General features: G+C 39.5%; 1 protein-coding gene across 1 annotated transcript in view; it reads left to right on the top strand.

The window, feature by feature from the left end:
• Window positions 1–18,316, top strand: part of LOC142484954 (cytochrome P450 2C18-like) — a 75,755-nt gene extending 57,439 nt beyond the window's left edge. Inside the window, exons 2-9 of the mRNA XM_075584206.1 lie at window positions 2,510–2,672; window positions 3,408–3,557; window positions 4,324–4,484; window positions 5,451–5,627; window positions 8,390–8,531; window positions 10,427–10,614; window positions 17,467–17,608; window positions 17,888–18,316. Coding sequence (XP_075440321.1) covers window positions 2,510–2,672; window positions 3,408–3,557; window positions 4,324–4,484; window positions 5,451–5,627; window positions 8,390–8,531; window positions 10,427–10,614; window positions 17,467–17,608; window positions 17,888–18,072 — 1,308 coding nt within the window. The 3' untranslated portion in view covers window positions 18,073–18,316. The remainder of the gene's footprint in view (window positions 1–2,509; window positions 2,673–3,407; window positions 3,558–4,323; window positions 4,485–5,450; window positions 5,628–8,389; window positions 8,532–10,426; window positions 10,615–17,466; window positions 17,609–17,887) is intronic.
• Window positions 18,317–23,939: the final 5,623 nt, after the last annotated feature.

Below are 23,939 nucleotides of genomic sequence, written 5' to 3'. Positions count from 1 at the left end.
AGCCTCTCTGACTTTAGACACGTACTTCAATCTGATTTTTCGGGTCTTAAATACTGGATTTCCAAATCAGATTTTAAAACTGTAATGATGGTTTTGGGACTAATGCTGCGGCCCCGCTAGCGCTGAGCGCGCTGGTGCTCAAAGCATGCGTGGCGGGCGTCCTGCGTCGGCTCGTGCGCGGGGGTGGGCGGCGTGCGCGGGGGGGTGGCGGGCATCATTGCCGAATATTGAGCGAGCGGGTAAGTATAACATTTTTATTTACCTAAGCACATCGCGTGTGTGCACGTGCATACCCGCATGCGCATCGTGTGAGCGGGGACTTGCATATACATATATGCATATATATATATATGCAAGTCACCTCGCCAAGCACCGCCCGCTCAGCGCGCTCAGCGCTAACGGGGCCGCAGCCTAAGGCTACATTACTAAAGCTACCAACAACAGCGCTACTGATCAGAATAAAGTCTAGCGCCACTCTAGCCCCCCGTCACAAGTTTGAAATATCTGGGCAAATGGTTTGACTCCCATTTAACATTTGAATTGCATGTTCATATTCAGACATACAAAACCTATGCCAAACTAGGTGTACTTTATAGGAATAAATCCTCCCTATGCCCGCTGGTCAAAAGTGCATTGCATAACAGATTCTGTAAGGAAAATGGAGGGGAATATTATGTATTTTAATCAGTCTGGTGCTTTATGGGTTTATGTGGTTATTGTTTACTTTAAAAAAAAAATAGAACATATTTGGTTTGTGATAGGTCAAGACTTTTCCTGAGTCTGCCCAGAGCTTCAAAGAGTGCTTAATTGGTGGGTTATCACTTATGGTCCACTAAAAGTACAAGATGTGGAGCTGACAGAATCTCGACATAAGGTCAGTTGTTTTGCCAGAGATGGGATTCAAAATATGGCTCTCTTGACATCTTTATAAACCAGACCCTTTTTAAAGTTGCTTTCAAAGGCATTCACTGGAGGATTCTGCAGGGAGCATGCTTAAGAAAGTATTCCACCAAAGAGTGAATTTATAAAAATAGAATATCTAGTGATAACCTCTACTCTAGAGCAGGGGTGTGCAAAGTTTTGATCTTGCGCCCCATGCCTGCTCATCTCCCGGCTCCCGCCCCTCACCTGCTAGGCCCTGGCGTCAAATGATGTCACGGGGCCATGTGACCCTGCGGCGGTATTTGACGCCAGGTTACCATGTTGACACGTCGCCGAAGACCAGGTAGGAGAAGCTGCAGAGGCCTTGCATTTAATTTAAATGCCTTGGGGGAGAGCGCGAGACCTCTGTAGCCGCCGGTCCCCTCTGGAAATTCTCCTACCCCCACTTTGTGCACCCCTGCTCTAGAGTATAACGTTCATATATCGGTTATCATTGGCAGGAGACGCATGCAATGAGACCACATACTACATGGGTAAGAGGTGCCAATGTCCGATATCCATTTGTCACTCAAATTTACATACAAATTTAGGAGCAACATTAGTCTTATTACAGCCATCATAATCACATGCATCTTTTGATGTGACTCACGTGTGTCTAAGTATTAGAGAAAGGAAGTTATGTGTGTTTATATATTGAGGCAAGAAGTTTAACGCCTTTTTAAAGTGGGCTGGTTAGAGACCTGTGTGTTAACCCTTGTCCCGTATGCAGGTCGCGTGCTCACAGGTGTGCTGTACATGACAGATGCTAATCCCAATTATAGACTATGGTAACATGGTATATGTTACAGCACCCCTAACTCACCTTGGCAAACTAGACACACTCTACAACTCAATACATCGCTTTGTCCTACAGTGTAACTGCTACATTGGTTATACCTTGAGTTCAGACGCAAAGTAAATTCCTGTCTTCCTTCAAATACTTTCTGGGCAAGCTAGCCGCATATCTGAAAAAACTCCACAACCCTACCACATGCAACACATCACCTGAGATCCGACTCCAAAGAACTGTTCATGGTCTCATGGTTCAACAATGAATCTGTTCGCTCTTCTTTCTCTTACTACTGTATGCACCCTATGTCTGGAAAAACCTACCAGAGACTCTCAAAACCGCCTCCAGTTTAAGTAATTTCAAGAATTCAGCTGTCTCACATTTTAATCTGGTCTGTAACTGTAGCATGCGCCCATAATCTTATTATCTCTGTCAATGGAATGTCTGTAAATTAAATGTATAACCTCAGTTTATTTAATGTAATCATGTATTGTCATCATAACTCTTTGCCCAGGACATACTTAAAAACAAGAGGTAAATCAATGTATTATTTCTTGTGAAAAATATTTTTATAAATACATTTACATCTTCTGCCATATTATAAACTAATGTTTTCTAAGGTGCCTTCTAAGGTGCCTTTCAACACTTGAAGTTAAGTCATGGTAGTAGACTGTTTAGTACCATAGATTTGGTCCTATATCTGTATTTCTGAAGTCTGTTGCTATATTTGCCCCTTTTCTCCTTTACTGGGGGACTGTTACCTGTACCCACCATTCTCTCTCCCTTTTGTTTTCTCAGCTCAGTTCCCAATACGGTCCAGTGTGCACGGTGTATTTGGGGCCACAACCCGTGGTGGTGCTGAACGGTCATGATGTTGTGAAAGAAGCCTTTTTTGACAACGGGGAAGTGTATAGCGGTCGAGGAAAACTTGCAGTCGCTGACCTAGCTTTTAAGGGTTATGGTGAGTGGTTCAAACTTGGAAAGGGGGATATTTGCAGATTTACAGGACGTGTCTAACACCTTTGTATGGGGGAGTCCCCTGTGCCGCTGACCGTGCTCATGCTTGGAGAGTGGTGACGTCACCAACTCTCCAAGCATGAGTGCCGTGTGTCCTTTCTATTTCGCAAGCGTGTGTGGGGGGGAAGGGGAAAGGTGGGGGGGGGGCGTTACAAGCAAGCTGAGTGCGGTTCAAAGTCAGATTTTTTGTTTACGCAAGCATGCTCCGCGTGAGCAGAGACATAAAAATTGAAATAGCCAGAAGCAACCTCGCCAAGCGGCACAGGGGACTCAGCCTTAGAGAGGTTATGAGAGCTTTTTGCAGGTGCACCAGTGTTAGGACTTACAGGTGGACCATACCATGATGTGGTTGTAGGCATAAAATACTTTGGCCAAAGAATTGAGCTTATTGACCATTGCTTATGAGAAGACAATCAGATAAGTATTTAACTATATAATGTGTTAAGTTGGATATTTTACTAAAATGTTTGGTCTTTTATTCTCCATCTCCCAAGTATATAAAAATGGCAGGAACGTAATTTCTGGGGGTTTGCAGTTAAAGGAGAATTATAAGAGGCACTAGCCTGCAGGTACAGTACATAGCCTGCAGACTCGTTTGGCAGTGAAGTGGTTGAAAAGATTGGTTGGGGAGAAAAGCTGACTCTGTTTTAGTGTTTTCTGACAACACAATCTGGTGCAGGTGTGCTGTTCAGCAACGGCGAGCGCTGGAAGCAGATGAGGCGCTTCTCCCTCAGCACCCTGCGGAATTTCGGAATGGGGAAGAGGAGCATTGAGGAGCGAGTGCAGGAGGAAGCTAAGTGTCTGGGGGATGAGTTCCGAAAGAGGAAAGGTCTGGGACACTTGCACACCTATCCTTTTTTTTTGTGTGTGTGTGTTTGTATGTATGTATATCTATGATTTTTCTATACTGGTTTTTGTCAGTTTTAATTACACTGAATCGCAGATATAATAAATGCTTAATTCATTTAACCCTTTAGAAACTCACACATTTCACGATGTGTACTTCACAAGACAATAAGAAACATTATGCATTTAGTGTAGGTACCTGCTAAAATTAAGTTTACTTTTATAGGGTTAGTAAGCTTGAAACATTTTTTTGATCAAAAGATGCAACTACAGTACAGTAAATGACTCCTTTTTTATAAGACTTTGGTCAAAATGTAGAAATTCAGTAAAAAAGTGCAAGCCAATTTGGGAGGAGCGCTGTGTGTGTGTGTGTGTATCTCTCATCTCTATCTAAAGATAGGCACACCAAAAACTTTCTTTTATTGACTATGTTTCGGCTACCCTCTGGAGCCTTTCTCATTCCAGCATTCTGATTTTACCTGATTGGTGTGTGTCCCAAATTCGATAGAGATATAAAGTACACACACAAACCTACAGAACTATATATAAGCAGTGATGGTATGGTGGATCGCGAAGCACCACTACTTTTTTATTTACACAAGCACTACTTTTTATTTAAAGACCCACCGTACCACTACTTTATATTTTTCTTTATTTTACACACTCGCTGCTCTTTAATGATATTGGATACACTGTTCCCCAGCACCATGTAGCGGCTTCACCAATAACATTATTTTTCTATGTGGCAGAAACTCCATTTGACCCCACCTACCTTCTGAGCTTGGCTGTCTCCAATGTCATCTGCTCCATTGTGTTTGGGGACCGGTATGACTATGAAGATGAGAAGTTTCTATCCATGCTCACCTTAATGAAGGAGAGCTTTAATATACTGACGTCACCCTGGGCACAGGTAAGTGACACATGGATCAGAAAAGTAACACTTAACTGCATCTAGTTTCTGTGGATTTACAGACAAAATCACAAGTACCTTTTGAGTATAGGTAGTGATCAACTTAAAGGAGCTGTTCCCATTATGACCAATTTGGAAAGTGAACTTTGTGTGATGTCCTCTAAAGCAGGTTAACTAATATTTTTCTTTTGAACGTGCTGTTTTTGATTTGTCAGATTTTTTCATTTAACCCTTTGAGTGACCTTTTGGCATAGATACTATGTCATGGGGTCTCGCACTCATAGCTACGTCATAATCTTTGATCCCAATTACCTTACTTGTGCTGTCTATTTAGACCTTAGATGCACCGTACATCTCATTTGAGCATCAAGACCTATTGTCTATTCATTCACTTTGGAATATTGCTTTCTTTTGGATCTACAGTAACAAGTTGCCATTTTATCTCAGGCTATTTCAGCCAATATTGATTCTGTTACACTTTATGATCCTACTGTAAGTTTTTCACTACTATGCCTCTCCTCTTCGCCCCCCCTCCCTGTTTTTATTCATGAGTTAACAATGTACATACAGTATTTTACCCTAAAAGTATCAGAAGGTGCAGAAGGAAAATATAATTAATTGTATTTATAATGATTACTAGCTGGGTGTGGGGGTGTCACACTCTGCTAATTTGTGGAAGCAATTATTTGTGAAAGGAGTAGTGGATACATAGAATAGACTCCCAGCAGCAGCTAGGAAGCAAATACAGTACAGTCCAAGAATTTGAGACTTTGTAGCAAAATTGAGATTTTTTTAGCATGCAAGAAAAGTGGTTAGAAGAAATGTGGCCTGAGCTGCTATTATTTCATATGGTTTTATGTAAATACAGAAAGGTATAATTAATTATACCATAGAGAAGTATCTACGTAACAATGCAATATCAATTACATATAGAGGCAACACCGTGTGCTTGTTCTATTTCCACAGATCTTCAATCTGTTTCCCGGTTTCCTGAAGCACATGCCAGGCTCCCATAACAAACTGTTCAGTAATTTCCGCAGGTTAAAAGCCTACGTGATGGAGAAAGTCAAAGAGCATGAAAATACTCTGGATGAGAACTGCCCCAGAGATTATATTGACTGTTTCCTTATAAAGATGCAGCAGGTAAGGGTTGGGAGGAATTGGAGAGGTTTCATAGCAGAGAGGAAAATTAACAGCGTAGATGAACTTAGACTACTATTACATTTAAAGATGTAGAGCCTTATGCGGTAACGTTGCTGGTTGCTATGGAAACCAATGGATGCCGGGGACCAAAAAATTTATAAAGTCTAAAAAATTTAATTTAAAAAAAAGTTAATTATAAACTGTTAATTTTGTCTAAAAATAAATAAATACGGCACTAGAATGATATCATGAGATATTACGTTTTTTAATCAATATGGTACTTCAGGGGTCAACATAGGTTACAAATTGCTATAAAAATACAAGAAATGCTTTTATGGCCTTTTAAACCCTTGACAAGGTTTAGTTTATATGACTAATCCAATCTAGAGATAAGGGCATCTGTTTTGGCCAAAAGGGATTGAAATGTGGCTCCTTGACACTATGATAAAAATGACGCTTTTAAATATATCTTCAAAGATAATCTTTGGCGGATTCAGGGTGTGTGGCTAAGAAGGTATTGCATAAAGAGTACATTTATTAAATGTGAAGATTTCATGGCCATGATATTTATTCTGAAGAATAACTAATAGATATTCGTAATAGTTAAAATGAGACAGATGCAATAAGGCCAAACCCTTCATGTCTAGGAGGTGGCAGGGGACAGATATCCATTTATCGCTCAAAATTAGAGCAAGTCTTTCAAAGATTGATCTCATTACACTTGGCAAACTCACCTTAACCTATTGATATGAATCACGTTATTCCAAGAATTATAGAAATAAAGTTAGGAGCCTGTTTCTATATTTAGCCAACTTTTAAAGTCCAAAGAATTTTTTTTGTTTCCCCTACAGTAAGTCGTAAAACTGTCAGGCTAATTGATGAAAAGGGGTAGGTTCTATGTGGGTTTCAATACAGAAGGATTGAGCATAAAAAATGGCATGTGTGAATAAAAAATTAAATTTCAACTAAGGGAGTGTCTATTCTGGAGCACATTAAATCGCAATTTCCACTCTAAAATCTGATTAATGTTAGACGGTAACGTAATTAATTATTTATCTTCTTTTATTTTGATGAAACGGCCTGCATTTATTGTAAGTTTAGGTTCCTGCAATCTTTTTATGTAATCTAAGCACTGTGATATATATATATATATATATATATACACATGAAGGTCAGTCAGCACACTGCAGTAGAAAAGGTTATAATAGCAGATGCTAGTCCCATGCTAGTCCCATAGAAAATAAGTATGATACGAACCAATCCAAAGACCAGTAAAGAGACAGCACACCGCACGGGGTTAATCCAAAAATCTATATTCACAACATGAAATACACGTAAGCCAACGTTTCGGTCCCACAGAGAGACCTTCCTCAGGGCCGTTATATATATATATACCATAATACTGAGTTAAGTTATGGTGAGTAAAAAAAGTGACAAAAACCCTCCACATATATTTATATATATATATATATAAAAACGGTAGTCAACTCAACAAGAGTAAACAAAGGACAGCACTCAGTATATACATAAATATATAGTATATATATAAATATATAGTATATATATATAGTATATATATAAATATATATATATATAATATATATAATACTATATATATAGTATATATATAAATAAAAGCTGAACTTTAATACGGAATGCTTTGATCTCTGATTGAACAGTTGCACACTTTTTAGAGAGTCAAGTACCTTTTCGGACCAAATTTGCTATAACAGATTTTTGTGTGTTAAGTGCATAGTGTTTTCTTAATAAACAGGGACCATTAGACTCTGCAAATTACATATTTGATCTTTGGTGGTGGAAGTGGATAATAGATAGATTGCAACTAGCATTAGTAACCACACCTTGAATATGGAATTCAAATTTGGGCACCACTCCATAGAAACGACATTATGGAAATCGAGATACTGCAGAGAAGAGTCACCAAATGAATAAATAGGATGGATAATGTGATTTATGAGGAGAGGCTAGCTAATTTAGATATGTTTACATTTTTAAAAAAAAAGGCATCTAAGAGAGGATTTGATAACTACTGTATATACAAATATATTCAGGGACAATACAAGGAGCTTTCAAAAGAACTATTCATCCCACAGGCAGTACAAATGACTAAGGGTCATCCCTTAAGGTTGGAGGAAAGGAGATTTCACCAGCAACAAAGGAAAGGGTTCTTTACAATAAGGGCAGTTAAAATGTGGAATTCATTACCCATGGAGACTGTGATGGCAGATACAATAGATTTGTTCAAAAAAGGTTGGACATCTTTTTAGTAAGGACAGGTATACAGGGATATACCAAATAAGTGAATATGGGAAGGATGTTGATCTAGGGAGTAATCTGATTACCAATATTTGGAGTCAGGAAGGAGTTTTTTTTTTTTACCCTTCTGAGATATCATTAGATGGTATTTCACTGGAATTTTTTGTTTTGCATTTTTCTGGATCAATATACTTTAAGTAAAAATATTGGATAACGCATCTCTCATCTAAATGTAGCATACTGTAGGTTGAACTTGATGGAAGTATGTCTTTTTTTGATCCTCATCTACTATGTAACTATGTAGCAAGTAAGGGTAGATATTAACTTATTTACCTTGAGAAGGAGAACGGTGAGTTGTCTAGTTTAGCCGTGTGCATTAACCCTGGTTGCATATATATCACATGCTCACAAGTAGCAGGAATTGTTTGGGTACAGGATAATGTCCTCGGTTTCAAGGTGGTCACACCTAGCTCTTTGCTCTGCAGGAGAAGGACAACCCTAATACAGAATTCCATTATGAAAACCTGTTTGTCAATCTGATGAATTTGTTCTTCGCTGGAACGGAGACAACAAGCACAACGCTGAGATATGGAATCCTCATCCTTCTCAGATACCCGGACATTGAAAGTAAACACTGATAACACATTACAAACTATCGGTATATGTGGACTGCATTTAAGCAGCAATCTGTCCTGTGCACTTGGTGATAAATCTTCTCATATTACTGTAGACTATATGTTTCAGAAGACCAACCATTACATCTCCCTAACACTTTAGGGCCATTTTAAATAACTGCTGGCCAGCCAAGAAGAAGTCTCAGTTATTAACTTGATTGCCTAGGGGAAGCTTCCTGTATATCTACACTAAAACATCTTCCCTCTCCCCAAAAAAAGGAGTGGATTGGGATTTTAATCCCCTTGGAAATTGTAAAATTTAGCAAAGTTGACCTTCAAAAAGTATCATACATATCAAATATTGAACTTGGGAAATGTACGGAATATTTGCTGAAAAACTACTAAATAACTGCAGAGCCCTAATATTGCAGAAATAAATGAGAAAAGTATGCAGCAAAATTATCCAGAGATAAGAAAGTCAACATGTTTTTAGAAACAAAAGCCCTTACTTTTATTTGTAAATGTGTGATTTGTGCCATATACCAAGATTTAGTTACTCTGCATGAATTAATTAAAAATGTAATGTAAACAGGATTTGTGTGTTTCCTATATGATGGCATGTGTACTTCAGTTGCCAATACTTGCCTTTGTTTTCCCTATTAGTGTGGTACATTGAAAACGTTTTGTAATGTTTCTGATCTTGGGTGTGGCTGCTTTCTATGGCATCATAGTCTCCTTTTCAGGTTAATTGGCAATTACCTCTGAGTATTCCTGCCTGTGAGATAGACTAATTATTGGGACCCATGGCTGCCTGTGAGCTTGGCTATGAACCATACATGATTCTCCTGCCTTCTCAGGGCATTGGACGTATTCTTACCGATTTTACAGTACAATGATTCAATTTCTAGAAATCCCTCAATGCCAGTATAGGTAGTCCTCGCTATCCGACTGCCCGTTATCCGTTGAATGGCTTATCCGATGCCAGATAATGCATTCCGATGAACGCATTATCCGACATCAGAATGACATCCGACGCTCACCACCGCGGATTAACATAGACCTGCAATCCGACGGTTCGTTATCCGATGGCGGTTTGAGGGATGGATTCTGGCGGATAACCGAGGACCGCCTTTACAGGGTTACTTCCCTGAAGAATTCGGTTTTTGTTATGCTGAATTGGGTACTTTTCTTTTTTTAATACATTATTTATTCCTCGACTAGACAAAACTAGTGTGAGGAGAGTAGGGAGCCCTGTAGGGGCTGATGGAGCCTGATTCGTTGAACGTTTTTGTCCTACCTCCAATAATCCCCATTCATTTGTACTGGAATAGAGGGAGTAGAAGAAATGGAAATAATGTACTGTATACTAAATCGGTAAGAATAATTCCACTTTTTTTTAAAATCATATCTAGCAGGGACAATGTACAATCTACTTTGGTGCCAGAGGTACAGGAGATAAAGGGACTTGCCAATAGATGGTGCTGGCATTTACAATTCTCTTACTACCTCCTAATGACGCAAGAGTTTGTGTTGTGTTCCTATTTGCTGCTATTTGTACAATTGTAATATACCTTAACAGAGTAAGACCTGAAAAATGAACGCCCACAGTTTTTGCACAGTATTGCATTATGAATCTGACTGGTGTGATTCTGTAGAAGAGATGTGCGATTTGCCCAAGTTTCAGCTAACACATTGTGTTTGAGAAGTTTGTCAACATTTTGCAATTTTGCAAAAATTGAGAGGTTTTTTTCAATTAAAAGGCTGCAACATTTTTTTTTTTTTTACAGATTAGGCATTTTCACCAAATGTTTTCTATTTAACGCAAATTTCACCAAGTTTGTGAACTTTTGTGAATAGTTAACACATCTCTATTCTGCAGTGACTAATTATTGTTCTTACATTCCACAGAAAAGATTCACGAGGAGATCAACCACGTAATTGGTGATGGCCGCTGTCCATCTGTGGAGGATCGGAGTAAGATGCCTTATACGGATGCGGTGATCCATGAGATACAGAGATTTGGTGATATTCTTCCACTAGGGCTCCCACATGAGACTACTCAAGACACACAACTCAGAGGATACAACATCCCCAAGGTCAGGATGTCAGTGATATGAGAAAGGAAATATACTAATTGCACATCAAATGCAGAGATGAGGACTGTACGTATGTGTATATATACATATAAGTGTATATATACATATATACAAAATCAAAAACGAATAGACAATACCGTTTTGTGGCTAACGAAATGTGTTTTTGATTATTAAGCTCGGCTAACATGGTACAGATACCTCTACATCTATATATATATATATATATGTATGTGTATGTATATATATATATATATATATATATATATATATATATATATATATATACATACACATACACATATACACACACACATACACATGCACACACACACAGAGCAGCACTCGCTCAGTAATTAATTCAAGTTTAAATTTACTCCATCAACAATGTGTGAAATGGGCAACATTTCGTACGACACAGTCCTTTGTCAAGGAGCTTGACAAAGGACTGTGTTGTCGAAAACGTCATCCATTTGACTATTTTTTGTATTGTTAATGTGTGACCGGTCGGCCTTGGAGTTCTGGAATATGCACTTCACAGCTGGATTTTCTTAGCCACTTTGCACATTTATTATAGTGAGAGGAAAAACAACAAAAGGATCTAAAATACCAAACCATCCTAATGAAGTAAGGGCATTACCCAGGAGCATTACTTCACCACAAATCAATGTCCAGAGAGTTTCCAGCTTTCCAAGGGAAAGTCTAACTTTCCAGATCCATGATTAATAACTCCCAAAACATAAAAAAAAATACAAAACACATCCATGGATACATACACATTAATGGATACAAAGCATGAAACATATCAAATTTATGTTACATATGTTATATTTCAATATTCCCCTTCCAACAACCACTCCACTACTGTGAACTCAGAGGGCCAGGATCATATGATAAGTACCAGTTGCAGTTCCTTAAGGACAATTGCTGCCCAAATCACCACAGAAATTCTGCAAGAATGAAACCTTAAAAACTTCCCCCAGGTAAATCACTGTTTTTACTGGATACTATGGTTCATTTGAATTAAAATTTCTTTTTAAGCGTTTAAAATCACTGAATTGAAAAGATAATCCAATCCTACCAGCCTCCAAAACACTGCACAACTTGCTTTAATCATACACTTGCACTTAGGTAAACCCCATATTCTTTTGCCACACTCGGGCCTATCGGGCCTAATGAGAAAGTACTTGCCTGTGTCAGCCGCCTCCTTGCTGCCGCCCTTTTGACATTTTTAAATCCGCTGCTGTTGGTGGCTAACCTATACAGGTAATATAACTAAACCTTAAAACATCTGTCTCCTGATTTACTACACCTCAAGGCATCCTAAATACTATAAGTGGCTATGTTGGCCCCGTCACATAATTGAATACATTTATACTTTTATTAATTACTGAGCGAGTGCTGCAGATCTTTTTTTTACCTATGTATGTATTTATGATTTAAAAAAAAAATTATTATTACAGATTTCAATTTGGACACAATGTATAGTGTCGTGTGTATATGTCTTATATACTGTGATGCCCACACCATGCTGTAGCATCTTTTGATCCCAGATGAAGGCAGGAAACGTCGTACTTCTCTTACATGGGGTTCATTTATAGGGGTTAAATCGTATGCTAACTGTCCCACCGTCCCTTTAAATCAAAACAACACTTAAAAATAATACCTATTCCCTTTAGGGAAAGCTAACAAAACCATAGCTTTCACCCTCACTAACTGCATGGCCAGCTTATCTGGTTGCCAAGCCAAAACATGCACTGGCATATTCAACAATCTACACTGTCTCTGCACACAATAATAAGGGTTTTGCTTATCTTAGTCCTTTTGGAGCAGACGTCACTGCTTCAGCACGGCCTTGTCGTCCTTCTTCTTAGGGGAACTCAGCCCCACGTTGAGTTCAGAGAAACTCCTTTGTCCAGACGAGACCACGACTATTCTAAAGCTTGCCTTAAACTAGCCCGATTACATTCTGGGTATGTGCTGGGTATGTTCTGGGCTTGTTTAAGGCAAGTTTAAGGCATTTCTGCATTGACTAATGACCCATAGGATTAACACAGCAGGGTCCCTGGCAGTCCCATTCAGTTTGAATGGGACTGCCAGAGACCCCCGCTGTTAATTTGATGGGCCATTAATCAATGCAGAAATGCTAGGGCTAGTTTGAAGCAAGTTTAAGGCATGTATCCAGCATGTACCTGGGTCTTCTTGGCGATTGCCACTGGTTTTGTGTTAGAATAGTCGCAGTCTCTGCTGTACGTCCACTGTATCAGCTTCCGCAGCTGGGGAGCACTTCTATCTCCCCCCTTCTCTGGGGAAAACAGTCTCTCAGCATACCAGCTTTCAGTCTGTCTTTTAAACCACTTCCTTGTTCACTCAGACCAGCTGATTAAATCCATTAGTTAGCAGCTGATGCTGGCTTCTCTGAGGAATTAACTCTCTGTGAACTGGTATGCACACTTACTGCACTGTTCAAGCCCCTAGAGGACAGTGATGGTATTACAATACATGCATGATTGTTTACATATACACATACATACTGTACATAAAGTGTGTATATGCACCATCTATTGCCAGACTTTTTTTTCCTTTATGTTACTTATAGAAAGATATGGGCAGCAAGCTTTAAATGAGATTATTCAAATTGGACAGTTATTTTCAGTAGATGGGTAAGAAAACAGCAGTCGTGCAAAAGTACTGATGATATTAAATAATTGAGAGGGGACTAATAGATTGGATGCCATGCTGGTAGATGTAAAATCTCAGAATGCATTGCATGTCACAAACTGTGCCTGGATGGAAAGACTTAGAGATCATAGGGATGCATTTTTCTATAGTACTGATTTTTTTTTATTATTATTATTACACTTGTTCTGCTACAGAATGGCACCAAAAGATGTTTAAACTGTTCATAACTCCCACAATTGTCAACACTAGTTGGAGGTTATCAATAAAAAAAATGCATTTTAAAGGGTCAGTCTCTCTTTGGACAAAAATGTACATAGTTACATAGTTACATAGTAGATGAGGTTGAAAAAAGACGTACGTCCATCAAGTTCAACCTATGCTAAATTTAGACAACAGATACTTTATCCTATATCTATACTTACTTATTGATCCAGAGGAAGGCAAACAAAAAACCCCATTAAGGGGAAAAATTAATTCCTTCCTGACTCCAAGAATTGGCTATCGGATTAATCCCTGGATCAACATCCTTCCCATGTATACTTATTTGGTATATCCCTGTATACCTTTCCCATCTAAAAAGATGTCCAACCTTTTTTTGAACAAATCTATTGTATCTGCCATCACAGTCTCCATGGGTAATGAATTCCACATTTTAACTGCCCTTATTGTTAAGAACCCTTTCCTTTGTTGCTGGTGAAATTTCCTTTCCTCCAACCTTAAGGGATGGCCCGAGTCCTTTGTACTGCCCGTGGGATGAATAGTTCTTTTGAAAGCTCCTTGTATTGTCCCTGAATATATTTGTATATAGTTATCATATCCCCTCTTAGACGCCTCTTTTCTAATGTAAATAAATCTAATTTAGCTAGCCTCTCCTCATAAGTTAGAATGTCCATCCCCTTTATTAATTTGGTGGCTCTTCTCTGCACTCTCTCTACAGTAGTTCCATAATGTCTTTTCTTAGGATTGGTGCCCAAAATTGTACTCCATATTCAAGGTGTGGTCTTACTAATGCTTTGTAAAGGGGCATAATTATGTTTACTTCCCTTCCATCAATTGCCCGTTTGATGCAAGATAAGATCTTGTTTGCCTTTGCAGCTACTGCATGACATTGGGCACTATTGCTAAGCCTGCTGTCTACAAGCACTCCTAAATCCTTCTCCATCAAGGATTCCCCCCATATATATCCATTTAATTTGTAAGTCGCCTTTTTATTCTTGCATCCCAAATGCATAACCTTACATTTATCTGTATTAAACCTCGTTTGCCATTTACCTGCCCACGTTTCCAGTCTCTCCAAGTCCTTCTGAAGAGAAATTACATCCTGCTCTGATTCTATTACCTTACACAATTTAGTATCATCAGCAAAGATGGAGACTTTACTCTCGATCCCAACCTCAAGGTCATTAATAAACTTGTTAAAAAGCAGGGGTCCCAGTACCGATCCTTGAGGTACTCCACTCACGACTTTAGCTCAACCTGAAAAAGTTCCATTTATGACAACCCTCTGTTGTCTGTCCTTTAACCAGTTTTCAATCCAGGTGCATATATTATTACTGAGTCCAATTTTCTTTATTTTGTACACCAACCTCTTGTGTGAAACCGTATCAAAAGCCTTTGCAAAATCTAAGTAGACCACATCAACTGCATTACCCTGGTCTAAATTCCTACTTACCTCCTCAAAGAAACAAATAAGGTTAGTTTGGTAAGATCTATCCTTCATAAATCCATGCTGACTATTACTAACAATTTTGTTTTCCATTAGGTATTCCTGAATATTATCCCGTATTAAACCTTCAAGTAGTTTCCCTACTATTGAAGTCAGGCTTACAGGTCTGTAATTTCCCGGTTGTGATCTAGCTTCCTTTTTAAATATAGGCACCACATCTGCTTTACGCCAATCTTGTGGTACTGAGCCTGTGGAAATGGAGTCCTTGAATATTAAATATAATGGTTTTGCTATTACTGAGCTTAACTCCTTGAGAACTCTTGGATGTATGCCATCGGGGCCAGGTGCCTTATTTACTTTAATTTTTTCAAGTCGCTTATGAACTTCTTCCTCAGTTAACCAATTGTTCATTAATATGGAAGTTGTGGCTTCCTCCTGTGGCGCTACTATTGAACTTGATTCTTCCCTGGTAAACACAGAGGCAAAGAATTTGTTTCATACCTCTGCTTTTTCCTTATCTCCAATAATCTGCCTGCCCATCTCAAACTGAAAGGGTCCTATATTTTCTATTCTCATTTTTTTGTTATTAAGGTACTTAAAGAACTTTTTAGGGTTGACCTTACTTTCTATTGCAATCCTTTTTTCATTATCCATTTTTGCTAATTTGATTGCCCTTTTGCAATTTTTGTTACATTCCTTATAATTCTGATACAATGTCTCTGTCCCTTCTGACTTAAAGAATCTAAACGCCTTCCTCTTCTTGTCTATTTCCTCCCCTACCTGTTTATTTAGCCACATTGGTTTTGACTTATTTCTTTTATACTTATTACCCAAGGGTATACACTGATAAGTGTGCTTTTCTAACAATGTTTTAAAGACTGCCCATTTATCTTGTACATTTTTCTCTGCAAAAACATCATCCCATTGTATTACTACTAGATTAGACCTCAGTTTATTAAAATCTGCCTTTCTAAAGTTTAAAGTCTTTGTTGAACCCAAGTAATCTGTTTTTTGATAATTTATTTCAAATGAGACCATGTTATGATCACTGTTACCCACATGTTCCAGGACTTGAATATTTGTTATTACTTCTACATTGTTTGATATGACCAAATCCAGAACTGCCCCTCTCCTGGTTGGTTCCTCAATAATTTGGGTCATATAATTATCTTTAAGCACCCCCAAAAACCTGTTTCCTTTTGTTGTAACGCTAATCTCATTGCCCCAGTCTATGTTTGGATAATTAAAATCCCCCATTATGCAAACATGACCCAGTTTTGATGCCTTCTCCATTTGCAAAAGTATTTTAGCTTCCTCAATCTCACAGATATTTGGTGGTTTATAGCATATTCCCACAAACATTTTCTTTATTCTTTATACTTTTACCTATACTTTTACCTCCACTGCTAATTTCTATCCACAAGGTCTCTACATTTTCATCATTCCCTTCATAGATATCAACCCTTATAATAGGTTTTAGATCCGGTTTAACATATAAACGTACTCCACCCCCCCTTCTATTTGTTCGATCCTTCTGAAAAAGAGAATAACCCTCCAAATTAACTGTCCAGTCATGAGTTTCATCCCACCATATTTCAGTAATGCCTATGATGTCATACTGCTCCCTTGTAGCTATTAATTCAAGCTCCCCCATTTTATCTGTCAGGATTCTTGCATTAGCAAGCATGCATTTAAGTTTTTTTTCAGCCTGTACTATTATCTTATCTGCTCCTTCCTTTCTGCTCCCACTTGGTTTAGTCTTTAGAAGTTTTCTAGTATTATCTCTATTTACTATGGGTATCTCACTGCTTGTCAAACTTGCACTTGCCCTCATTCTACTAGTAGTAGTAATATGTTTAAGGTGTTACGTCTAGATTAATAATACTATTGTTAACAAAACTAACTGTAGGTATTTGTTAAAACCTTTTTTAAAGTTTATAAACATGCTGAGATGAAACTTGGGAGTGGTTTAATTTCTTCTGGCCGCTCCTTTTCCCCTGATGCCACTGTATTGAAAAAGAGTTTCACAGGCAAATCACCCCTCTCTTCCATTCCATTTATCTTCATAGGCTCGTAAGCCATTTTGTAGACAGAACCCCCACGGCTCAAATCTGATGTGCCAAGTACCCCGCTAATCTTTCTGTGTCCATCTCTTCTTTGGACAGTATAACCATTCCATATTCCTCACAGCTGCTGAATGATCTACAGTACAAGTGAAGAAGAAATCTGAAAAGGGATGGGTTTGTTCTATTCCAGCATGAGTAGAAATAATGAGGATTCATTCTGAATCTCCGATACATACAGCCTCATTGATACTTCTTGTGTCCTACATGGCTTGAGACTGCAAAGATGAGAGAAACTATATCCATGGTATAAGGATATAAATGTTATCAATAGTTGGTGAAGAGACTAGGAACTGAAGCAAGACATTGTATATGGCAATTGTCATTATGAATAATGGACCATGCCCTTTGCTGATGTGAGGTTGCATTGGCTTTATTTTATAGGGCACCTCAGTGTTCCCGATGCTGACCTCTGTACTGAAGGACCATAAATACTTCAAGAATCCTGCCAAGTTTGACCCAGGACATTTCCTAGATGACAATGGCTGCATTAAGAAGATTGACGCCTTTATGCCGTTTTCCACAGGTAATGCTTAACATAAATACTTTAACTATGTGATGTTTTCTGCTTACCATGGACTGAAAAAGTAATATAAGCTTAACGCCAGCACTCAGGACTTTACTGTAAGTAGTATGATTTTGTAACTGTATTCAATTTGTGACTCAGCGATTAGGGCTCCCCATAACTGTTCCTAGTACTCCGTGTAACCTCTTCCTACTGTATTGCTCTGTGTAGCCACTCCCTATAAGTTCTCCTATTGCATTTATTTTTCTAGGTGCTAATAAACTTTCCTCTACCACCTAGGGAAGCGGATCTGCCTTGGCGAGGGTCTGGCTCGTATGGAGCTCTTCCTCTTCCTCACCACCATCCTTCAGAAGTTTGATCTGAAATGTAATATGGATCCTGATGATATTGACATTTCTCCAGATCCTTCCAGCAGTGCCACCAATCCCCCACGGCCATACCTGTTCTATGTAAACCCACGCTAACCAAAAGAACACTGTAGTATGTTGTCTAGGTATCCAGAAATCTTCAGAGCAAAACTGACAGAATGAGAGGCTCTTTAATCTTCAATGTATTTTTTGTCCGTGCAGTGACAAAAGTAATTGAACTGTTCAAAGAAGTTTAAACCTTTTAAACACTGGAGAAAAGCTAATTTGACCACATAAAAAAATCCAGAGGCTCCAGAGTGAGCCGAAACGTTGTACTACAATAAATCTATTATTTGGTGTGTGCCTGTCCCCTTGACTTTATTTATGTTACAGTACCCTTGTGTATTGGTTTACAGAGCACCTCTTACTGTCATTATATTGATGGAGTGCCTTCTGATATATATATATATATATATATACTGCACCGACACACTTTATTCGAGCAAATACCCAGTATGTACCTGGCAGATACCTGGAATGCGCCGCTCCTCACCTCTGACAAGCCCCGTTGCATTTGCCTTCCCAGCCTGGGTTCATGCCTGGCTGACGGGCGGCTGATCTGTTAAATGATAATGATTAGGATTTAATAGGCTGCAATGCTTCGCGTGTCTACCAGATGGCATAAATTCATGAATTGTAATGCAGTATATATATATATATACTGTGCAGTATTGCAGCCAGTGGGAATAAAATGCTTCAATCCCTGCCTTGAAAATACCTCAATGCACTCGGGCAGAAAACAGTCACAAACCTCAATACACCCGGGTATACCCGAATTCGTGGGACTAGCCGAGCTCGAATAAAGTGTGTCGCCAGTGTATAATCAAAAAATAAATAGACGATACCGTTCTGTGGCTAACGAGATGCTTTTATTTGGGCGAGCTTTCGAGATACACTGATCTCTTCTTCCGGCGATGTTACAATGAATGAAGCAAGCAAAGTGTATTCTTAAAAACGGTGTCTCTTTGAATGTTATCTGTGCTCGTCCCTCCCCCGTGTTTGGATGTGATTTATGGCTAGAGGTGTTAAATGGTTCCTGAAAGTAGTGATGTAAGAGTGTGTGTGTGTATATGTGTGAATATAAATGAATGGAGAGCCCACAGTGTATACAGTGCTTTACAAAAGGTGTGTGGAGTGGGATTTAATATAAATTGTGTGGGTAGGTGTGGAAATGTGAGAGATTGTAGCATAACTAGAAGTGTGTGTAGATACTACATGGTCCCTATTGGTGTATAGGGATGGAAAAACAAGGAGTATTAGTATGTGTAAGAGACCACTGTGTGTGCATACATATAGCACAGTATGTACAGACATGGCCTTTAGCGCTCATGGGAAGAGAGTTCACTTGTGTCAGTAATGACTCATAACATTTCGATCTCTTACATCACTACTTTCAGGAACCATTAAACACTTCTAGCCATAAATCACATCCACACACGGGGGAGGGACGAACACAGATAACATTCCAAGAGACACTGTTTTTAAGTATACCCTTTGCTTGCTTCATTAATTGTAACATCGCCGGAACAAGAGATCAGTGTATCTCGAAAACTCGCCCAAATAAAAGCATCTCGTTAGCCACAGAACGGTATCGTCTATTTAGTTTTTGATTATTGAAGCTCGGTTAACACTGTACAGATACCTCTACATGTGTGTATATATATATATATATATATATATATATATATATATATATATATATATATATATCTACAGTATATAGATATATAGATATATATATATAGCTATCTCATACTGTACTTTATATGTTATGGTGGGTGAAAAAGACCACAAAAACCTCCACTGTGTAGCATACTGTATAGCAAATAAAAAGATCACTTGTGAGCACATTCACTTATCTTAAGACATGCCTGCAACCCTGCCTTTCACCATTATCACCTAGCATACAGTGCTTCCACTGCGGCAAGTGATTCTGGGAGATGACATGCACATAAGTACACTGTGTCACCTATTGTCTGAAATCCATTTTTACATGGAACACTTTAAGCTCGCTGTTCACACAGCTTTTGAGCACAGCATGGAATTAGTTGCAAAGCCAGTAAAACCACTCACAGGCAGCTGTTTCGACCATATACCATGTGTGCTTAGCACGTGCATTGTAAGTGAAACTTCTTTGTCCTTGGTCACAGCTTTTTTCCCAGATATTGTATTTGTGATGTTGATATTTTTAATTAAAATTCAAAACACAATGTCAGTGGTAAAACGTGTAACGGTTTTTCCAGCCCCACCCAATCTCACATTGGCCCCTGTGGTCTACTGGCCCCATTACATGTCTGTATGTCTTGTGGTGCACCTACTGGCTTACAGGACTCCTGAGTCTCCCGCTTGATGGTAGTGGGGATATCAGCATGACAGGCATCTGAGGTAGTGGGGCTTGAGTCCTACTCACATCTGATGCAGCGCTTCCACCTCATCAGGATCTCTGCATCCGCAGGGGGATGTGACTGATGAGGACCTCCTCTGTGGTGTCTCCTTCTGTGTAATGACTCCACACATACACAGCAAGGGCTCATCTCCATGTAGTACATCCTTTCAGAAGTTCCTTCCCTCCCAATGGAGTTGGGTCACCTCTCCCCTCAGGGAGATCACCACCTGTGTCAGGTCCCTGATCACAGTGTAGATACTATTTAGTATATCTGACAGCCTTAACTGCTGCAGACCTCCAGAACTGGACCATAACTGATCTCTTGATTATCACTCTCCAACCACTACAGAACCACTAACTTTTGGCAGTGCTGTGTCTTATATAGACTTATATAAACTCAGAAAACAGCCATACCTCTTGTGTCACTAATAGTGGACACAGAGCATGTTACCACTCCCCTTGTGTACATATGACACTTCACCAGGGTGTGAGGGCAAACCTCCATGATTGATGCTGGCAATCCTGCATACTTATCAGGTTTTACTGCCAGCATGAGAAAGAACTGTATACCATTTTTATACATGGCTATAAACGCAAAGAAGTTTGACTTAGACACAGCACACACCTCTGTTTTAGCTATTTGCAATTATATAGTTATTCTAACTGTCTGTGTGTGTGCGTCTCTGTGTGTGTGTGTGTGTGTGTGTGTGTGTGTGTGTGTGTGTGTGTGTGTGTGTGTGTGTGTGTGTGTGTGTGTGTGTGTGTGTCTATGTGCACGTGCGTGTCTGTGTGTGTTTCTGTCTCTGGTGCCTCTGTGTGTGCCAGTTTCTGTGTGTGTGTGCCTGCCTCTGTCTGTGTGTCTGCCTGCGTGTGTGTGTGCCGCGGGCCCCACCTCTGGTCTCCGCCCCCTTACTGGCACAGGTGTCACGGCGCGCGTCCGTGTTGCGCGCGGCGCACGCTCTCACTCTAATGCAGTCGCAATTGGCTGTGCAATAGGACTCACCTGCATGATCCAGCAGCCTATCCGGAACCGCAGCCCCACTTCCTGGTTGCCTTCCATTGGTGGGAGGTCCTTTAAATATGCTCTCAGAACTCTCAGTCATTGCCGAGCATAACTCCAGTTTGTGTGATGCTGTTACTCACTACTCTGTGCCTGTCTGCCTGACCCTGCCTGGAACTTACCTTGTGATACTCTCCTGCGCTGACCTTTGGCTTTGGATATGACTACTCTACGCTCTCCAATCCTGATTCCGGCTACGTACCCAAACGATCCGCTACTCCATACTCCTAGACACGGCAAGTACCTCGTTTACGATGTCTTCTATTGCCCTGATCTGCAAGTGGGGAAACTACAGCGCTCCCCTAAAAAGCTGATAAATACAAGCAAGCAATAAAAGGGGCTCAAACTGGTCAGATACTAGTCCTTATATGTATCCTCTGGATTTGCAGCTCAACCTCGAAAGAAGGATCCTTCCTTGATCCTTGGTTGTTAGTGATCAGAGAAGAGTGGTGAGTGCATAAGAAACAGAAAAAATGATAAGCAGAAATAATGTGTGACCACAGGTATGACACACACAAGGGGATGGCAGGGTATAATAAAAATGCTAATAGTATCTCAACTCACACAGTGATGTGTGAGCCCCTCCTATCAAAGTTTCTTTCAGCTCTTGCCTCAGAAAACGATCCCTGTCACATCGGGGATGAACAACTTATTCTCACGGGGTAATCCCTCTTGAGAGGTACCAAACATGGGGCGACAGCCACAAGATGTATGAAGAAATAGGTAGTTTATTCAAACATAAAAGTAAACATAAAGAACTTTATAAAAGTACAACACTGTCAGCCACTGTGTCCACTTGGTAGGCACCGCCAGGAAACCCCCTGTTCGTGCGTCCGGTCACAGGGCCTATGATGCGGGAACTACGGTGGCTTCGGGTGTCCAAACAGAATGATGCAGCTCCACCAACACAGGATTACGCGTTTCGCGAATGTATCGCTTCGTCAGATCCTGTTGGTGGTGTGGTCAGAGGCTGTCTTTATACCTGACATGCTAATCAGGTGTATCACATATTCGTTGATTACAGACTCTTACAAAAAGCCATGGTGTTCACTTAATGTTCAAAGCTTCGTGCCATATAATACAAAGGCGCACGTACTTTACAGGAACAAATCCTCCCTAAGTCTCCTGGTCAGAAAGCGTATCGCACAGCAGATGCTAATGCCAATTATTGACTATGGAGACATAGTATATGGCTCGGCACCTCAAACCCACCTTAGCAAACTTGAAACCCTCTACAATTCAATTTGTCGTTTTGTTCTCCAATGCAACTACAACACACATCACTACGATATGCTCAAAGAACTAGATTGGTCATCACTAGATTCTAGGCGTAAAGTTCACCTTTCCTGTCTTGCCTTTAAATTCTTCATGGGCAAGCTACCCAGCTATCTGAACAAGCTCCTCACCCCTACCACATGCAGCACTTATCACCTGAGATCAGACTCCAAAAGACTGTTCATGGTCCCAAGGCTCAACAAAGTATCCGGACATTCCTCCTTCTCCTACCGTGCACCCCAAAACTGGAACAACCTACCAGAGACTCTCACATCCACCACCAGTTTAAGTTCTTTCAAATCTAAGGCTGTCTCACATTTTAATCTGGTCTGTAACTGTTTCATACGCCCATAATATATATTTTCTTTAACTGTGCACACAATGTCTTGTATATAATGTATACCCTGTTCATTTATGTAACTGTATTTGTAACCATGTATTATTTGTTTTACTCTGTGCCCAGGACATACTTGAAAACGAGAGGTAACTCTCAATGTATTACTTCCTGGTAAAATATTTTATAAATAAATAAAATAATAAATTAAATGCATTAGAAGCAAATATTAGATGAGAGGCTAATCCTAAAAGTATTAGAATAAAAACTCATTTTACTCATATTGTATATAATTAGTTAATGTGAAGCAATTAGTTGATGAGACATAGAAGCATTTGGCAGGTGATTTGCACAAATCTACCATACTGGAATGATCTTTCCTAATTGTTCACACACTTAACAGGTGTGCAATAGGTACATGTGGGTAAATCTGGCTCCCACTTAATTAATGGGGCTCATCAAGTCACTCTTGCCATATATACAAAGAGGCTCATCTCACCTATTGTGTAAAAATACAGGGGGGGGGGGTGGGGAACACTCACCCTTCTTCCCCCACATTTAGAAAAAATAATAATTTCATATACAATAGTAATATAGCATATATTGCGTAAGGGATAGTTAATTAGATCCTGTTGGTGGTGTGGTCAGAGGCTCTCTTTAAACCTGACATGCTAATCAGGTCTATCACATATTCGTTGAATACAGACTTTTACAAAAAGCCATGATGTTCACTTAATGTACAAAGCTTCGTGCCTTATAATACAAAGGCGCATGTATTAAATGCATTAGAAGCATATGTTAGATGAGAGGCTAAATCCTAAAAGTATTAGAATAAAAGTATTAGAATAAAAACTCCTTTTACTCATATT

This window comes from Ascaphus truei, unplaced genomic scaffold (assembly GCF_040206685.1).
Source record: "Ascaphus truei isolate aAscTru1 unplaced genomic scaffold, aAscTru1.hap1 HAP1_SCAFFOLD_481, whole genome shotgun sequence".
In the NCBI taxonomy this organism is placed as follows: Eukaryota; Metazoa; Chordata; class Amphibia; order Anura; family Ascaphidae; genus Ascaphus; species Ascaphus truei.
Note: the sequence above shows the minus strand (reverse complement) of the source record. Positions and strands in the feature narration are given on the sequence as shown.